Source organism: Beta vulgaris, chromosome 6 (genome assembly GCF_026745355.1).
Source record: "Beta vulgaris subsp. vulgaris cultivar EL10 chromosome 6, EL10.2, whole genome shotgun sequence".
NCBI classification, from domain to species: Eukaryota; Viridiplantae; Streptophyta; class Magnoliopsida; order Caryophyllales; family Amaranthaceae; genus Beta; species Beta vulgaris.
The window spans coordinates 11864109-11884972 of record NC_079207.1 but is presented as its reverse complement, the minus strand read 5'-3'; the positions used below and the strand labels follow the sequence as shown (position 1 = coordinate 11884972).

The 20864-nt window shown below is 33.6% G+C and overlaps 3 protein-coding genes across 5 annotated transcripts; 2 read left to right on the top strand and 1 right to left on the bottom strand.

The window, feature by feature from the left end:
- Positions 1–2600: 2600 nt before the first annotated feature.
- On the top strand, positions 2601–4466 carry LOC125498879 (uncharacterized). Its single transcript, XM_057395673.1, has 3 exons — positions 2601–3084; positions 3176–4068; positions 4134–4466. Exons 1-3 carry the CDS (start codon positions 2601–2603, stop codon positions 4464–4466), a joined length of 1710 nt encoding a protein of 569 aa, XP_057251656.1.
- Positions 4467–8179: 3713 nt separating this feature from the next.
- LOC130591766 (uncharacterized) lies at positions 8180–8795 on the top strand. Its single transcript, XM_057395672.1, has 3 exons — positions 8180–8352; positions 8430–8550; positions 8628–8795. The coding sequence occupies exons 1-3, from the start codon at positions 8180–8182 to the stop codon at positions 8793–8795; spliced, it is 462 nt and encodes a 153-aa protein (XP_057251655.1).
- Positions 8796–14621: 5826 nt separating this feature from the next.
- Positions 14622–20489, bottom strand: LOC104895726 (uncharacterized). Of its 3 annotated transcripts, none has more exons than XM_010682301.4 (7): positions 20098–20489; positions 19829–19887; positions 19336–19534; positions 19057–19139; positions 16758–18464; positions 16452–16620; positions 14622–15551 (listed from the first exon to the last, which is right to left on the bottom strand). In XM_010682301.4, the coding sequence occupies exons 3-7, from the start codon at positions 19406–19408 to the stop codon at positions 14917–14919; spliced, it is 2667 nt and encodes an 888-aa protein (XP_010680603.2). In that variant the 5' UTR covers positions 19409–19534; positions 19829–19887; positions 20098–20489; the 3' UTR covers positions 14622–14916. The 3 variants fall into 3 exon arrangements, with proteins under 3 accessions (XP_010680603.2, XP_010680604.2, XP_048502496.1); XM_010682302.4 differs by having other exon boundaries at positions 16758–18461; XM_048646539.2 differs by lacking the exon at positions 19829–19887.
- Between the last annotated feature and the right edge of the window lie 375 nt (positions 20490–20864).

Genomic DNA, 20864 nt, shown 5'->3' with positions numbered 1-20864 from the left:
ATTGTCTTAATAATTATCATAGTTATGCCTTGTCAGCATTAGCTTTAGGCACTACCAGATTTGTTTAGCTTTCATTATCTTGGTTGTTTTTCAGATATTAGTTATTCTATACACATTTAAATTAATCTTAAACTAGGTTTTTACAATTTTTAAAAACTTTCATATTCAAGTTCTCATATACTAATAAAATAAAAGAAAAATATACCAACTAAACACTAGGAAACTAATTAAGGGTTACTCTCAAATTGAGCTAATTCTGAGATAAGTTAATCGACTCACATTATTGTATTTGGGACTGGACTCTATAAGCAAGCAGTGGCAAACATTGATGAAAAGGAGTCCGCTTCATTTGGAAACAATGGGCAAATAAGTAAGGTCAAATGGGTGAAGGAATAATTAGTAGAGTCACTAAAGAGTGTGAACTTTAATTATTCAACTTCAATTAATTACTTCAACAACTTCCATTTGTAACGGCTATTTCTTTTTTTTTTTTCCTCAAAATATAGAAACTAAAAATATATTTTATTTCTGTTTATCCAATTTTTGACATGTAAGGCTAATATTCTAAAAGCAAAGAAAACTATTACAAATAAAATTATATATAATCAATAGTAATATTTTATATCACGTATAGTAAATGAGACAATTTGTTTTTTTTCTAATAGACGGTGGTTAGAATAATGACACATTTCTAATTTGTCCTAAAAGGAAATAAAATGTAAATTGCTAAAATAAATGCTACTATGTAATAAAAATAACATTAAATAATGGATTACTTCTATCTAATAATCGTTTTTCTTTTATTTTATTAACATTTCATTCTAAAAAGTATAGAACATGAAAAAGGAGATAACCCACTCATCACGGATGCAAAAATTCACGGAAAAAGGAAGAATTATTATTAAAAATTTAAATAAATTGTAGTGATAGTCACCGAAATGTATTATGCAATAGCAAATTTAATACAAAATGTAAATCTAATTTTATTTTAGAAATTGACATATTATTCTTTAAATATGTTAATTTCAATAAAAAAAAAGTGATATAATTTTTGTCACACGGATACAAAAATTACAAAAAAAACGAAGAACTATTATTTTAAATTTAGATAAATTGTAATTATAGTCACCAAAATTTATTATGCAAAAGCAAATTTCATTTTACAATGTAAAATTTAATTTGAAATTTTGCAATTGAATTATCAGTCTTTAAATATGTTAATTTCAATGTAAAATGATGTAAATTTTTATTATCTGGTATTATAGCATCCTATATTATATAACAAAAAATTAAATATTGTAAGTATTCTAAATACATGGGTAAAGAATTTGCTACACCTCCATCTACATTTATAAATATAACAACCTATATGGTAGGCGGTAATAAATTGTGATAATAATGAACTTATAAATAATTATATAAATAAAATCTCGTACTAAAATATCCATAATAATGTTTCTCCATCCACAGCAGAAGTACCTCTTTGTCTTCACCAAAATCCATAGCATCTTTGAGCACTTTAGAAGTAGTAATGTAACTTTAGGAAGAAAAAGACATGTTGAAGATAGATAACAAACTCAATTTGATTTGCAATTTATATATAATTATTGCAATTTTGTGATCAATATTGTAACGTTATTACTTTCATACTATATAATTACGTACCACATCAATATTCAGAATTCCAAAGTGAACAAACTTCCATTGTACATACATCTGCCAATCTAGATACCTCTAAATCATAAGAATATACTATGTTTTTAGACTTAAATTATGGTTCAAAATATACAATACAAATAAAATTATCTAATTGACAAAATATATGAAATTGCAGATATTGAATACGAATCTACTAGCAACGAAAGATAATCCATTCGGTGATTCTGTAGGTATGTTGTTTGCATAGAGTAATTTTTATTCATGTACTATATTATATATTTATTTATTTTCGACTTTGATAATTTGATAGGGATTTTCTAAATATTATATGTGCTTTTATTTTGTATCGTGTACTATGATTAGATTTTCAAAAGCACTAGGTATGAGTTATAAAGAAAACGAAGCGTCAACCTCGCGTGGCAAAAAAACTTCATCTAAAGTTCGTCCTAATACTTCAGGTTGTGATTTTTATTAATGAAACATATTTTCAAAATACATACTATATCATATTGTGTTAAATATTTTCATATTAAATGGTTTTCGTCTTATAAGGTACTAAAAAAACACCACATGAACCTTATATCCTTCCAATTCCGTCCACATGTCAACATTGTGGTGCCAAGCTTCTCGAAGGCGAATCTACGAAATTCTGTTGCAACGAAGGAGATATTCGTCTAGCAAGTAATTTAATACAACCCGATCTTTATAGATTATTTTTATCAACAGATGATGATTCAAAAAACTTCAGGCAATATATAATGCTATATAGCAGTCTATTTTCATTTACATCTTTTGGAGTAAAAAAAGATAAAGAACTTGCCCGAAGAGATCATGGAATATACACTTTTAAAGTTCAAGGACAAGTGTATCATTATATTAACGACCTACTTCCGAATGAACAAGCTCCACGGTATCTACAATTATATTTTCTCGACACCGAGATGGAAATGGAGTACCGGGTCCAAAGTTCTTCTAAATTGCTGCCAAGTGTTATTTCGACTTTGATGCGAGTAATGGAATCAAATCCGTATGCAAAGTTTTTCCGTTCATTAAAAGACCAGCATATTAATGACACCAGTCAGATAGTGATTCGTTCAGACCCCAACCATGATCAGCGTACTCATAACGCCCCAGTTGCATCCCAAGTAGCCGCTATTTGGGTTGAAGATGGTGGTTCGTCACAACCACTAACTCATGATATTATCGTACGACCATATTCAGGTTCAAGCCAACGTGTATGTCACTATTATGGATGTTACGATCCTCTACAATACCCTGTTATATTCCCTTACGGTGAAACTGGATGGCATCGAAATATATATCGTAGTTCCAGTGGTCGTCAACATCGACAGAGATGTTCAACATTTCCTATCAATGAAGTCTTAGTCCAAACTATTGATGATTTAGTTGAAGCTGAAGAACAAGGTTTGTCCGCTAAAAAATATTTTAATTACGTTCTTATTATTAAAAAAATTATTATCATTCGATTGCTAAAACATTCTTTAAATCAATACAGTTGCTCAATCTTCTTCATCGAATAGAAAGGTTTCTTGTAGAGAATATTATTGCTATCAATTCCAAATCCGAATTGGACAAACGTCACTTTTGCTTCGTTGTGGACGACTACTTCAACAATTTATTGTTGACATGTACATTAAAATTGAGATGACCCGTCTTGATTTTATAAGGTGCAATCAAGATACTATTCGTGCTGAACTCTATCAAGGAATAATTGATAGTTTACATCTTGGAGAAACCGAAGGGTCCAATATTGGACGCCCTTTTATTCTCCCTCCATCTTTCATAGGTGGTCCACGAGACATGCGTCGTAGATATCTTGATGCAATGGCTTTAGTGAGACGTTATGGAAAACCAGACTTCTTTATTACGATGACGTGCAATCCTCAGTGGCCAGAAATTAAAAGAGAATTGCTCCCCCATGAAGAAGTACAAAATAGACCAGATCTTATATCCCGAGTCTTCAGAGCGAAATTGACGAAGTTGAAAAAAGATATTGTTGAGGGAAAATTGTTTGGTAATGTTGCGGCATTTGTATATGTAGTTGAATTCCAAAAACGAGGATTACCACATGCTCATTTTCTTATCATATTGGATTCGAAAAGTAAAATTCGAAGTCCGGATCAATATGATGCTTATGTATGCGCTGAAATTCCTGATAGATCATTGAATCCTCATATTCATGAAGCTGTTTTGAAACATATGATGCATGGTCCTTGTGGCAGAGATAATCCGAAAAATGTTTGTATGAGAGATGATAGTTGCAAGAATAAGTATCCTCGTAACTTTGCGGAGATAACAACTAATGGTCGCAATTCCTTTCCTATTTATCGGCGTCGTGATGATGGCAGACAAGCTCGGATACGTGGAGTACTATTGGATAATCGATGGGTAATCCCTTTTTGTTAGCCAAATATGATTGCCATATAAATGTGGAAATTTGTTCGACAATAAAGGCTGTCAAGTATTTATATAAATATATTTATAAAGGACATGATCGTGTATTGTTTGCTGTTACCAATGCAACAAATACAAATCGTGCTGATGAAATTAGTGCATATCAATCTGCAAGATGGATATCACCTCCGGAAGCTGCTTGGCGAATTTTCAGATTTCTTCTCAATGATATATATCCAAACATCGTTTCCCTACAAGTACATCTTCCAAATATGCAAACCGTGACATACAGATCAGAAGAACGTCTGGAAGATATAGCTGAGAATAACAGTAGAAGAAGAACCATGTTGACTGCTTTCTTTGAAAGAAATCGGACTGGATCGAAATTCTGACTTCTACTATACGAACAATTTCCGGAGCATTATGTTTGGAATCCGAAGAAAAATGAGCGATTTTGGAGTCCTCGTCAAAGAGGGTTTGCCATAGGACGAGTAATATATGCGAATCCTGTCGAAGGAGAACGATACTATTTGCGCCTATTACTCACTCACATCAGGGGGCCTCAATCATTTGAAGATTTGCTTATTGTTAATACAACCAAATGTTCAACATTTCGTGAAGCAGCATATCGACACGGACTTCTTGAAGCTGATGATTCCATAGAAAAATGTATGGAAGAAGCTACACATTTTCAAACACCATTTGTTCTACGCAGATTATTTGCTACTTTACTTATATATTGTCAACCGAGAAGTCCGAGATCATTGTGGGATAAATTCTATTCCGCATTATCAGAAGACTACAATTACTCTTTCCCGAAAAATGCACGAAAAGTACAACAAATGACACTTAAAAATATTTCTTACCTCATTGAATCAATGGGAAAAAGCTTTGATAGTTTTGACTTCGGAGGACTGAAAGTTGAAGAAAGCTATGAAGAAAAAAAGATGAAAGAAATTGAAGAAGAACTTCGAATCCCAATCTCTGCTGAAGAGGTAAGTGCCGTTGATTTGCTTAACTACGAGCAAAAAATTGCATATGCTAGAATATATGATAGATTATTCACAATAAACCCGGAGCTTTCTTTGTTGAGGTCCTGGTGGGACTGGAAAGACATTTCTTATACTCTACATTGCTTGCAAATTTAAGAGCACAAGGAATAATTGCTTTAGCTGTTGCGACATCCGGAATAGCAGCCTCAAATATTGCAGGTGGTAGAACAGCTAATTCTCGATTTAAAATTCCGTTAGATATTGATGAAAATCAGAACTCCCAAATTTCAAAACAAAGTTCACTTGCAGAGTTAATTCGTATGTCAAGATTAATTATTTGGGATGAAGCATCTATGGCAAGACGACAAACTATAGAATACCTTGAAAAAACATTAAGAGATATATGTTCGAACGAATTGTTATTTGGTGGAAAAGTTGTTGTGTTCGGAGGTGATTTCAGGCAAGTATTACCGGTCATACCTAAAGGTACATTACAAGAAGCCATCAATGCAAGCTTTGTCATGTCTCCATTATGGACAATACTTGAGAAGATTCACCTAAAGCAAAATATGAGGGCAATTCATGATCCTGCTTTCAGTGAATTCCTTTACAATTGGGTGAAGGAGCTCCACCTTATGAAAACGGAAGATATATACCACTGCCGAAGTCACTTGTGATACCTTATCACAATGAAACTCTCTCTGTTGATCAACTAATTGATGCAATATATCCAGATATTGATTCCATGAACACACGTACATTATCTACGGCAGCAAAAGCTATTTTAACACCAACAAATGAAGACGCCGAAATTATTAATTCGAATTTAGTTCACAGGCAGCCAGGAGAAGCATACGAATACAGAAGTTTTGACGAAGCGATAGGAAATTCAGCAAATGATTATCCAATTGAATTTCTAAACAGTCTGCTACCAAATGGCTTTCCACCCCACCATTTAGTTTTAAAAAAAAACAGTCCTATTATACTTCTGCGTAACCTAGATCCAACATCGGGACTTTGCAACGGTACCAGGCTGCTCTGTAAAGCTTTTTTACCTAATGTTATTGATGCCGAAATTATTGTAGGACATCACAAAGGCGAACGTGTTTTCATACCACGTATTCCATTACAACCATCCGCTGTGGATAAATATCCATTTCATTTCAGGAGAAAACAGTTTCCCATCCGACTGAGTTTTGCTATGACAATAAATAAGGCTCAAGGTAACTCTTGACAAAGTTGGTATATATCTACCGCGTCAGTTTTCTCTCATGGCCAACTTTATGTTGCTTTATCCCGTGCAAGAAAAAGCCATGACATTCGGTTGTTATTAAACCGATGAACGACATACAACTTGCGACACACAGAAACGAAAATATTGTATGCTACGAAGTTTTACAACATGCTGGAATTATTTTAAAGTGTTAGTGTCCTACTAAAGGTAATATTTTTAACAATTAAATATAGTTTTATATTTATACAGCTTTTTCACTTATTTAGCATATTAAATTTTAAAAATAGTCTCCTATACCTATAAATTAAACTTAGTTAAATTCAATAGTACTATAAATATTTTGTAACATTGAATGCACTACAATTCATGTTTTTATATTTAAATTTTTGCGAATACTATGCTTGCACAATATAAATATATTTTTTGTTTTCATTGCAAGAACATCATTACTATGGAAAGAGTAGCACTTGCTGATCTATCCGACCAAAGTCGTAATTTTACGACTACAATTGTCGTCCTCCGAAAGCAACCTCCAAAGACTTCTCGTTCAGGAACTGTGAAGATGCAAAATCTTATATTTGAACATGAGGTACATTTACATTATTTTATTTTGTATGCAATCATATTCATTACCGAAATTATTTTCCATAACATTGTAAATGTTAATTTTATATTTAGGGTGTACAAATGAGAGCAACAATATTTGAACAAGATATTGATCTCTTCGAGAACACTTCATGAAGGAAAAGAATATGATATAACAAATCCACTAATCACTCGAATGCCTGACTATCTCATCAGAAATGAGCAACAATATCAGATGACCATCAAATCAACAACAAAAGTAACCGAAACTCAATCATCCATACATAATCAAATAAGTGAAACGTCCTACTGGGTATCACTTGATGCGGTAAATGATTATATTGGAAAAAGCGATAGAATTGGTTAGTCATTAGTTATATCTACTATTAATTTTATTCAAACTAAAATTCGTTACTTACGGCTTCTACAATTTTATGGTATGTTGGCCAATCTTTCAATTGTATCGCAGATATTGTTGGTGTTGCTATCCATGTACATGAAATAAGAACAGTGACTTCTCAAACAACTGGAAGACGTATGATATACGTGATATTCAGTTAACAGATACATCGTAAGTTTATAATTTCAACAATATCAATTATTCTAAATGATTCATTTAAATAACAATATATGTACATTATATATTATGACAGGTTAACACCAATAACATTGTCAGTATGGAGCACTCTTGCTACACATGAAGCTGAACAGATTGCTGAAATAATCGATTCGTTCCTATTATTCAAGTTACACGTGTTGTAGCAAAAAATTTCGATGGTATCCTTTAAATTATATAAAACTTAAGTACCACATTTACTTTTTATTATAATAACATTAGTGTTACATTATGTTATTATTATTATTTTCAGCTATTTTTGTTAATATTTTATTGTTGTTAAAACAACTATAAGTCTACTAATATGTTTTTATAGGAGCGAAATGGAACAGCTCACCTCTTTCGACTATCAAAATAAACACTGATTCACCAACAACATTGCATTACATAACTGGTAAGTTAAATAAAAGAGTACCGTAAACTAATTATTACCAACGTTATCTAATTTTACACATAATTTTGTTACAGGGTTGTCGAAAACACTGAAAAATATACGAACTAAAAACATCGATTGCTAATCTGAGCAATGAAAACACAGAGCAAAATGGACACTCAGATGTTTTAATCAGTTTACTGCCAGAACAACAGGTTATATTGTAATTTAAATATAAATATATTTCTTATTCTTTATTATAGTTATATTTTTCTTAGTAATTTTTTATTTGATTTAATTTTTTAATGTCAGGCTGGAAAGAATGTGCGTATCAAAGGAAAATTACAGAAATATCTAATAAGCATAGTCTAATATATGATTCTTGCAACGTATGCAACAAAAAATGTAACGCTAACATTGGAGAGGAATTTACCTGTTCAACTTCATCCACTCCACATGCTGCAACAGCTGAACCCAAGTAATTTTTCACACTGTTTTCTATTATTTTTCAAAATTATCTCCCATTACTTATCTGTTCTATTTCATTCACTGCAGATGTATCCTACATGTTGATATTGAAGACTCCAGCGGTAAGATACCTATGACACTCTTTGGTCATCATGCAGAGTTTGTTTTGGACAAAAAAGCAATTGAGATATCTTTACTGTCGATGCAGGTATCTTAATAATCATTTCATATTACAAATTATATAAATATACCAATAATCAATATTAATTACATTTATTCTTGTAGGAACGCCGAATATTTATTGAAGAAACTGTTGAGAAGTTGAAGGACAAATATTTCAATATAGAATTGACTACATACATGCTTGGAGATAACAAACAACTACGTTGGAAAACAAGGAAATTACATATGCTACCGTTTGAATACTATGTCTATAGTGTAAATTACTTTTGAATATCCATTGTAAGATAAAATAATATAGACACGCTTGTACATATTGTAAACTATGTAAAATAATATATTTTATATGTAAAATAATATATCATAGGAATGTAATATTTGTTTTTTCCTTCGATGTTTATATCTTGGTCTACATGTAATAATGTCCAAAAAATTAAACTTTTACATTTAGATATAACTTATTATATGCAACTATATTATTCCGAAATTGAAATTATTGTTATAATTCATGTTGGCTACCGCGTGCGTAGCACGCGGTGGTCCAACTAGTATATCAAAAAAAGGACTCTTAGGGTCTGTACTCCCCAACTTATTTTCAGTTCAGTTCAATTCAATTCAGTTCAGTTCAGCTTTGGACAATACTTTTAATCTCACATATCACTATTCATTTCAATTCAGTTCGGTTCAACTGTTTTATGCCGAAGAGAACATGCCCTTATACTTTTCATATGCTTTACTTTGACTTGTGTTTTTTTTTTCTTTTTGTCAATATTTAAAGTATTGTTGGATGTTTCTCAAAATATATGTTGATAAATTTATTATATATAAATTCACTTTTTGATTTATCAAAAGTATTAATAGCCAAAGTTGAGTATTGATATATTTATATATATAAGAACTAAATGGAGGAAATGTTAGAAAACAAATGGGAATGAACTCTTCTTGATAGAGTATTAAACTATTTCTGGGACTCCAACCAAAAACTTAAATCAAATATTCCACTTAGAAGGAGGGGATGGATGAGATTTGAACCCGGGACCTTTATGTCACGCTGCATTTGATACCATGTCAAAGGACCAACTCAACCAAAAGCTTAAGATGGTGGTTGGAGTCCCAGTAATAGTTTAATACTCCATCACTTCTCAATATAGGCCTAATTCTTTTGAATTGAGCAACTGAACTGAATTGAATTGAGAAAAACTGTATTGCAGAGAGAAACTGATTAATGTTTTAAGATAATTAAAATGATGAGGTTTATTGTTAAAGGTTAGTTTTGGAGTGTTGGTGATCAACAAACAAAGCATGTGCTCCTCCGCCGTCGCCATTTGTCCTTTATGAGTTATCACCTTATGTCCTTATGCCAGCCTAATGTTTAATTAAATTGTTAATAACCTGACACAGTGACACATATACTTCAAATTAGTTAAGAAAAGCATTTATGTAGAGTAACACGATCCCACAAATAGCCCACAATTGGCCCTGATCTATATTTATGTAGGTGGTTCTGGGAGTACCTAAAACTTGAAGTTCCTTCTATATCTATATTTATAAGGGTTATGTTATATACAGCCCTTAGGGTTGCATATAAGACATAAATATATTGCTTAAAATGGAATTTAGTTGTAAATTTATGACAAAAGTTTGCATTAATCTATGTAATAAATGATCAGTTAATGCTTGTTTTTTCCATTTTTAGCTTCTTATATGCAGCCCTTAGGACTGCATTTAGCTTTTTCCTATTTATAATATGTTGTATATTTTGCTTATTTAAGATTTTGTGAAAGGAGTAAAAAGGATGAAAAAAAGTATTTAGGAGCACATAACTCTAATGTCTAACCTCTAGGTCCTCTCCATAGTATCTAAGAATTGGCAGGATTTGAGAGATTATGTTTGGTGATAATCTTTCTATATTTTCAAATTTAATCAGTTTTATAGGTGAAAAAGAAATTTCATGTAACATGTTTTAATCAATCATGGCAAACAAGTGGATAAAAGGTAGGAGAAAAATTAAAAACATAAGATTTAAACCTAGCTTTAAAAAGACCGATATTTGGCTTATCAACACAGATACTAGATCACTAAAACCCAAATTACAAAGACTATAATCAAATTCAGAATAATTCATAAATTAATCAAATTGAGATTAATATAAGAAGGCACCCCAAACTTGAAAAAAGGGAGTGTCCCATAGCCTTGTCCTAGCTATTTATCAGAGAATCCTATTTAATAATTAGTACGCCTATAATATAAGTAAATAGAAGTATCACAATGCATGTTCTTTATTAATTTCATATTTTCAATTCTAGAATATAAAGGATGAATTAACATCTTTCACACTTAAAGAATCCAATAATTATTTCGTACTAATGGTTGGTATTAAGGAAACTGTAACGTTGCATTCAATTTAACAATGATCCTAGCCTTCATGCTGCATGCATGCCTTGAAAGCTAGAGGAACCCTTACCCCACCCCCTCCAAAAAAAATGAAAGAGAGTTAAAGTTGTCTAAAATGGCTTCATGTCCTAAAGCAACTACTAAAGCTAAAGAAAAGCTAATAGTGTAGGATTACTTACCCACTTCAAGTAGACCCCTCCAAAGTGAAATGTTGGGTATTAACTTAGAGTTCGTATTGTGTCGGACGAGTCCGACACAATCAGTCCGTCGGACCACTTCACTTGAGTTTCAGGTAGTCTTCATTTTTTTCAGGTAGTCTTCATTTTTTTCAGGTAGTCTTCATTTTTTTCAGTTATTCTTAATTTTTTTTCAGTTTGTCCATTATTTCTTTCAGTTGGCCCATTATTTCTTTCAGTTGGTCCATTTTTTGTTTCAGTTGGTCCATTATTTATTTCAGTAGGTATACATATTACGAAACAAAGTCCAACTGAAACAAAACAAAGTCCAACTGAAACAAAACAAAGTCCAATTGAAAATGGAAAATAGGAAAAGAATGAAGACTGAAATTAAGAATTTCATGAAGAAAACCCTCATACCCAATTTCACCATTAAACAATCCGACGCTTCAAACTGCAAACTCAACGGCCGGAATCTTCGTTGGAAATTGGAAATTTCATCGTAAGTGTCGAAATCTTTGACATGATAGTGTTGATCTTGTTCGTCGGAAAATTCGGTGAACGTGACGATGAAAGTCTCGCCATGAAGTAAGAGCTGAACACTGTACCATGCGTTGTCTTCGCTGTTCTGGAACTCAACAAATGGGCCCACCGGCGGCGAGTCTCCGGCGTCGGTGAGGGTGGGTTTTTTGCTGCGTTTTTTGAGTCCCATTTTTTTGGGTTGTTATGGAGGAGAGAGAATGTGGGAAAGTTAGGGTTTGGGGAGGTGAAAAGAGTTGAGAAAATGGTGATGATTGAGCTTTGTGAAGGGCCAAAGGAGACGGTGTTTTGAGGTCACTGGGTCAGCCCGTCTGACAGTAAGTATTTGGTCAGACGGTCTGACCCAATACTTTCACATTAACTTATTAACACAACATTTATTTTTTCTAAGTTTGGCATAGACGAAAATCATTTCCTACTTAATCAATTGGAATCTACCAAGGTAGATGGAGAAGGTCATTTAGGGTGACTTCCCCAATGTAGCATGTCCTATACGAAACGGTTTCAGACACATGAGTAAAGTGAACAACTGCTTAGGACCTCCAAATTTTAAAGGGCCCAACCTATATATTTTTATTGCTATGAGTTTATTAGATGAAAATGGTTTCTATATTTAATTTGCTATTCTAGAACTTATCCCTAATCTATTTACTTTTTTCATGTATCATAGCTTATTTTAGTTTTATGTTTGGTATATTTGTAATGTTTTTTTATATCTAAAGTGTCTCCTTTCTAAAAATGAAAATAACATTGAAGAATTTAAGAAAGTTTACAAAATTTTCAACCATTTTTCATAAAAAATTTAATTTAATTATTAAAATATATGGGATTGTAGTTCATTTCTATAGTCACACGAGACATGTTTAATGCATGGCACAAGACCCCGAAATTTTCCCAGATGGCTATGGTCCTATATAAAGCATATCGATTATCCAAAATCAAAGTTAATTATGTAATAGCTTTGTCCAATATTAATAGTTCTATTAATAGTATAATTTGAACTAAATTTAGGTCGAGGTATGTATTTAAAGATTGGTTTCAACTTTCAAGACTCTCAACTATAGTATAGGTATTGAAAAGTATGAACCATGCGAATATAAAGGTATATGTTTAAGGATGGGATCAACTATAATGTTGCAAATATTTATTTATTTTTCCATCACCCCTTCGAACCGTGATATTTTTAGTCCAAATTTAGGAACGGATGTACAGAAAATAATACGATCAATTGAAAAGTAAGGAAAGTTAGACGAGGAATGAGTCTTAAAGTGTGAGCTAAGAATGGAGCCATGGAGGTCTGTATTTAAATATAGTCTCAACTATTGTGATACATGATCAAAACTAAATATTACATTTTATTATTATCAATAGACTTGAACTAGAATTGAGGGTGTTTTATAGCCTTATAGGCATAGTTCTCAAGATGTCAAGTTTATACTCGTATGATATGACCTAGTGAAGTCCAAAGTCCTCTTTAAGATCATAATTAGGCGTCTTTTATAACGATTAGTGGCATTGTTAAAACGGAATGAAATAAACATCAATATCAAGGACCTTATTTTTGCTTTCTATGTTATCCCTAATCAACAATTATCCACAAAACATACTCCCTCCGTCCATTTTAGTTGTCATACTTTGGGAATTTAAAAAAGAAACAGGACATTAATTATTGTTCTGTTTTTCACTTTTTATATTACTTTTGACCAATAAAAATTGAGTTTAGTGACACATTAAATGTTTTTTGTTTTTTAATAATGGAAACTTGATAATTATCTCGAGACTTACTACAAATGAAATTTTGACAATTAAGATGGGATGGAGAAAATACGTTTTCAATCAGATTTTTTGAAGAGAGGACTTGTTCTTCTTGCAACAAAAAAAAAGGTATATACTCATCGAGTATCATGCCATACCCTTTTAATTTTCAAAGTCTAGCGAAAAATACACTTCAGAAGCTAAAATATGGTCAAATACGCAGATAGGTGAACCACCTCTGGGGCTCTAGGCCGCCCAAAAAGTTATGAGTTGCCTGTATGTAACGGCAGCACCATTCAACTTAAATTTTACTTAATCTGATGGTCCTGTTTACCAACTTTCTAAGCACATATATACTCTCTCACTAAGTCAATAGTCTTGCAAATTGCAATCCTTATAATTGTTTCTGCTGCCTTTTCAAGTCTTGGGTTATCTTATTTGGGGTCCACACATTACGACTATGATCAGGCAGCTCTAGGAATCAAAAATTGTGTAAATTGTATATATATATATATGAGACATTCTTAGTTTTAGCGTGTTTTGTAGTTGGACATGAAAATTACAGAAGAATAAATTTGAGTATATATTTGGTGTTGAACAGCATTGAGAACGTCATTGTCCGGAGGTATCTCCCTATATTTTTATGGACATTTTGTCTGTTGATTAATATATTCCACCTACTGTTTTGATGTTGCGGAATAGAATGAGGGGCGTCTAATATTTTTCAGGATGGTAGATGAACTTGCAAGGTGAACTTTGAGCAGGGTGTCTAATGTCTCCGAGGCGAAGCCTTCTATTCTCAAATTAGTTTTTGAGTTCTACCGAGTACCCTAACCTAAAGTCTTAACCATCCCTATCACTATCACTATCACTATCACTATCACTATCAAATAGAAACCCACTAGACCTCTTCTTTGCAATCTATGGACCAAATATTACTACTTCCGCCAAATTTTACGATAAAGATTAATGAATTAAATGGATGCTAAAAAGGCATGTTATGGTTCTGATTGGTGATAAATAGCAGGATAGGGCAATGAAAGATAGTATAATTATTTGAGATGGTCATAGTATAAGGTTGCGGTATAAACTTTTCAAGAAAAATAAGATGAACCTATTAATAATTCCGCCAGTATTTTGGCAATCTGGAAAATTACAAAGTGCAAAGATTCCCAGATTAATAAGGCAAATATTAAGTTTTCCTAAAAATGTGTATCTGCACAACAACCAGAGAGATAAACCAGTGTACAATGTGTTTTATTAAGCTTCACACAGAACTTTCACCAATTCTTGTTTCCATAATAAATTAGCTAGTCAGAAAAAGAAGAAAAGAAAAGAATTAGTGATACATGAAAAGTAAAATTTACAGTCATTGGTTAAATAGTAAATACCCTACCTATTCACGAACATCTACAAACAAACTTTTTTATGACATACGAGTAAATTTACCAAAACCAAACTTCAGACCATGTTTCACCCATATAAACAAATTTGATCCCACGAGTAAAAATTGTGGCATCTGTACACTGTCAAAATTGCACATCCATTAAAATTTCTTCCAATAAGTCCCCTGTAATCTGAGATTCCAACTCTTTACCCATAGCATTTATCTCTTCATCCAATAGACTAAACCAAGGAATAATATGCAGATCATGAGCAATCAAATCATCGAACGAATAAAAGGACGTGTTGCTTACGGGGTATAGATACTCTTGGATCATCTGCCATACCTGTTCCAACAGTTTTCTGCCCTGAGGACAGGGAAACATGGTAACATCAGTTGTCTTCCTCCTGAACTTAGACAATGTCCTTCGGGGCCCGAGTACAACTGTTAGTGCCTCATTCGATAAATCGAACAATAATTTATGCTCCAAACTATTGTCCTCGAAGCTCGTGGCATCATACTTATTAGTTGGTTTTTGATATGATTCTTCCAACTTTTCAAAGACCCAATTGCCCATGGGCTTCACGTATGGATCCCATCTCGAGAAAGATTTAACCCATGATCCATCATATAAACCCGAAATAAGAAGCAGGTTCTTAATGTAGACTTCTGCTTCATCTTCCAAGTCAATTTCTAGTTCAGAAGGATCCTCGGTAACAGTGGTGATTTGACTGATTTCTGATCCTTCATAATCAAGTTGGTTCAATTGCTTCCGCAACTCTGTAACACAAGAATCATGATGGTAAATGAATCACATGATCAATTTGGATTCATAAAATAATAATAACATGATCTCAAATAGTTTGTTTGGATAGGGGGATTCGAAGGGAAGGGTGGATTCATTTTTTCTTGTTTGGATATAACATGGGGACGGGAAAGGGATTGGAAAGATTCATTTCCTTTCCTCTTAATAAACCAAATCCTCCCAATTGGATAGTTTGGAAGGAAGATGCACGCTTACTCTTCCCTCCCCTTCTTAACCCTTTCCCTTCCCTCCCCTACCATTCCCTGCTATCCAAACAAAGCGTAAGTCTACAGATGGAGTGTGGCATGAAAAAACAACTTGCTGATTCAGCAACGGCCCATTACACAGTTCATCGATAAAGTTTAACCACACAGGCAATTCAAATTTCAGCAGCAGTGTTCCTGAAATTTAATGGCCTTCATTAACAGTCAAGTGCAGATTGTGCAGTAACCACCCTCATAGAACAGAGATAAACTTCCTTGCGGTATGCAGAAAACAAGCAATAAGCAGTCCTATTAGCAGATTCAAATGAGAAGACAAGAGTGGCTTGAATGCTTGATAATCAAAATCATCATAATAGCACCAGCATAAAGGTACATCTGACAGCACACTATTAGGTTTCCCAGATTAATTTTCCTTCTAAAAGCACCACTATCTGATGGAAATAGCTATAACACAATAATTTATGTTAATAAATGTTGCAGGTAGTATTAACATGAACCATAATGCTGCAACCTGCATGTACTTAACTATGCATCTGACAAGAGATTGTTCTCTAATGTATCAATAGTCCACTTAGATAGCAGAAAAAAATGCAACATGTATTAAAAACTCAGGAACATAATGGTAAAGACAAGGTTGTTCGAAGTTCCTACCTGTAAGATTAGAGCTAATCTCCTTAAAAACATTGCCCACACTGTGATCTTCTACTGAGGTCACATCCGAGACTGATGCTGGACTGGGATGGTCTATTGGCTTCCAAAAGTCTTCATGAGAACTACTGCATATGGATGCAGGACTAGGCGGGAGCTCAGTTGAGTTGTCCTACAATGACATAACAGATGAAGCAAACTAGATGAGCTAGGCTACAAGGATGGTGCTCAAAACTTCCATCTGAAGCTCCAGAATTCAAATGCATCAAAGAGTAGCTGCTTCAATTGAATATAATATTTACTACTTACATTCCTGTTATTGAAGCGTGTTGTAACTGTGGGTCCATTCATTATATCATTTGCTGAATCAAATTCATTGCTCTCAGATAAATCCACTGACTCGAGCTTTCTGCTAAACAACCTCCTTCTAAGAGAGAGGCTATGCTTGAGACTGGAAACCCTCTCTCGCAAATTAAACCCTTCCTTCCTTTGGTCTTTGACATTGATTGACAATTTATCAAAGCCTTCATGTTTTCGTTTAATTTGAGCCCCAGTTGAAACATATCTGTCCTCCAGAAGAAGCTTCCCAAATGTCGATCCTGATACTGGAGCTGACAAAGATCGAACCAGATTCCTCGGGGATGGCTGTTCTTGGATACTTCCATCATCACTTAGCTCACATCGGAAGGACATAGCTTGTCTATCTAAATTGTAGTTCCCATTACGCCAATAGTGATTTCCACGTTCAGCATTTAAAATATCCCTAGCTTTCTCTAACCGTCCCCTAGCATCATCAAACAAGGGTTCCCTGGGAGAGCCATCAGAGATGACACAAAGATTTTGGTGTTTTTCTCCATCTAGGACATTCCTAAACCTCTCTGACAAGAATTTCCTCGTATCTCTCGATATATACTCAGGGGATGATGGAGCCAGCTCACTCATCGGACTTTCACTTTGATAAAATCTTGCCGATTCTGATCGAAACAACTTCCTGTCCAGGTCCTTTTTGTTGTTTTCCTTCACATGTTTAGCAACTGATTGATAGGTTTGTTTTGCATATGCTGGTTTTTCTTTGAAAGGAGTCTCAATCCCACCTCCTCTAACCATGGAACCGTTTCTGCCTGTGTTTCCTTGCATTTCATATCTTAATCTTTCCCTCACTTCCTCGAGAAGATCTTCTATACAGTCCCTGTCATCCATTGAGCAAGTCGAAGTTACCCAAGACTCATCATTGGTACTAAAACTGTCAGGACCAGGCTTCAAAACTACTATCTTTGACGGAGCCGAAGATTTCTCAGAGTTTATATCAGAATCCTTCAGAGAGAGCTGCTCAAGGTCTCTACCAGGGATTCTGCCACTGAAAGAGTATGATTCCTTGTGCTTAGCTAGGAGTACATCTTTCCTGTATCCAAGATGCTCAGAATTAACTCCACGTAGAGACCTTGACCTTAACACATCTCGTTTATGTTCCCCAGATTTCTCAACAGTTGCTTCTCTACAGGTTTCATAGAGGGACATCTTTTCCTTTGTAAGATCCAACTGAGCAAGCCATTGTTCAGGAATGTTGCCAAGTTGAACAACCCTTGCACATTCAAGAAACCTGGTTGCCTGCCATGCTTCAAATTCTTTCTTAAATTTCTGGAGCTCTTTCTCTTGAGGATGTACTCGAGGACGCGGCTTTCCAAAGTTAGTGCCACTGCTCCAGTAGCGAAGATATGTGTCTTTATATGAACGGTAAATCTTTTTGCTAGATGACTTTGACTTTTTAGGGGGACGGACAGCTGACACCTTTTCTATTAGCTGAACTTCTTTGTCAATAAATTTGATCTCGTCATTAGTATCCTGAAGAGGCTGAACTTCAGGCTTGTTATCCACGGGTAATAGGTCCATCCCCATCAGTCTTGCAACAATACTTGGTGCATCCTGTCTGCTTTTTGGTGGTTTAGATATTTCTTTGCTAATCAACTTCTTCATTGAGGCATCAGTTTGATAGTAGCTCCTCTTAGGCAAGTCCTGCTTTTATCCATATGGGTGTTGAGCGATGAAGGAATGAATTAGTTAGACAACAAAATCAATGAAGCGCATAATAGTGACTAGCATGCAATTTCCATATGGCAATATAATACTGGAATTTCCTTTTTTTTGGACTGGGAGGGAAGCAAGGCCAAAAAAAAAGCAAGACCAAGCGAGTTATAATATCGAAAATATGCAAAACTAGACCATTACATTGAAAAAATAAGAAGTCACCCAAAAAGGAGTGCAAGCTCGTTAAAATGGCGTTGCTAATAATAAAAGGGCCTTGCAATCCTCAGCAGAATTTGAAGACAAAACTATCTTCAGAATAAGTCTCATAGCCTTACAACTGACTCAGTGTCCTACACTTAACGCTTTACCTTGAAACTCATCAATATTAAGACTATAAGTTAAATGTAAGTGATTAAGATTAATTTTAGTTCCAATAGAAAATTCCTACCAGAAACTAAATATTCCTGCTGCTAGAAGAGGAAAGACATTCAACACCAAACTGGCAGAAGACAGAGATTACCAATGGATCACCAGTCCCCCTTAGAAAAATGAAAATACACTTAAGGGAATCAGAGTAAGTCACCTGCTCACGGTTTCCAACAGCATAATGGCTCCGCCAAGTTTCATCTGCCACCTCTAAACTGTTGCGAGGAGCTGCCACATTGGCTATATGCCAATTCACAAACAATGTCAGTCAATTCTACTCGACAGACACATTGATCATATCTCTATTGATTCTCATTCTTATCGTTAGCGCAAAAAATTGGTAATTTCATTAATTAAACAAGCATCAAGTACAAACAATATCAGTGAACAACAAATGCAATTAACTATTTTGTGTAGGATGAGGTTGAACACATACCACTCCCTTGTTTCTTATGTTTTCTTCCGATGGCAGCCTGATGAAAATCGAAAAGGTGGAGTAATCCCCCCATGCAGTCTCCAGTTTATCCAAACACCAGAAATGCTCAAAATCTTCAACAATTTATCAACCCATTAAAACCTCGAAATCTAAAGTTATCCTCGATGTCCAAATCATACCACTGAAGTCAATTCTTAACCTGGTGAATGTTACAACAACAAATACGGTCCACTAAGTTCCAACGCTCTTCATTAATATAGAAATCAAAAAACTAAGCAAAAATACACATAAGAATAATCACAATTAATTCATATCAATGCATTTATTATCATTTCTTACATAATTTACATCCTCATAAATTATGAATGCACTTCTTTAATGTACGATATTTTTGATTTCCTTTTCAACTAACTATATTTTGGCAGTTATATATATCATCTCACAAAGAAATTAAAGTCAAATTAACAAATTCATCAAAAACAACAAAAAATACCTCCAAATTGCTCTTCAAACTTCGCGATGATTACGATTTTCAATTCCTGTATCATCAAACTGCAGATGCGGAAAAAAAAAATTGAATTATAAGAACGTTAAACACCATAATCAACAAACTCGAACAATCAAACCAAACATTAATGTCTATTAATGAATGTGATCATCAATTACAATTAATAAACATTAATCACTCAAATTATGAATACAAACAAATCTTAAGCAAATAGTTAATGCAATGAGCAAAAATTTCAAAATCGAAACACGCACCTACTGAGAGAGAAAATCAACAGCAGAAATTCTGCTTGAAATTAAAGTTTAGAGAGAGAAAAATTGAGATCGCAAAGAATTGCAGAGAAATTGAAGATTCAAAGCAGGTAATAGTTGATAATGAAACAATAATAATGATAATAATGTTGAGGAAGAAGAAGATGATGATGAAGAGAGAAAAGTAGTAAGTAATAATAATAATAATAATGTGACAATAATAAAGAATGATTATATTGTTATTATTATTAAGAGGAGTTGATAAAGTAAGGTTTATATTGTTCGTTGAGTGAAGGAAGCATATAAAAGCAGAGGTAGTAGTACAAAAGTCTGTTGATGGGAAAAGTTGACAAGTTTTTATTAAATTAAGTGAAGGAAGCGCAGGTTGAACTTCAAAAAAAAACCCACACAGCTCAAAAGTGGGAGACAAGGGGGTGTTTTTTCATATTTCTCGAAGCTGATTTATTGTACATTGTTCATGTTGGTGCTTTTCCTTTTTTTGTTGTTGTAATTCATTGGCCCACTGGAGACAACTATCTAATTTACTCCCTCCGTTTCATTTTATATTTCTCGTTTCACTCGTATTTTATTGGAAGTTATTGTATTTTTTTAAATTATTATTATAAAAAAAATGAAAAAGAATTAGAACATTAATGGGTGAGCATGTGAGACGAGGAGAGAAAGTAAAAAATATTTATTTCTTATACCAAATCAATGAAATTGAAGGAATACTAAATGATGATATACAAAAATCCATGTGAAAAGGAGAA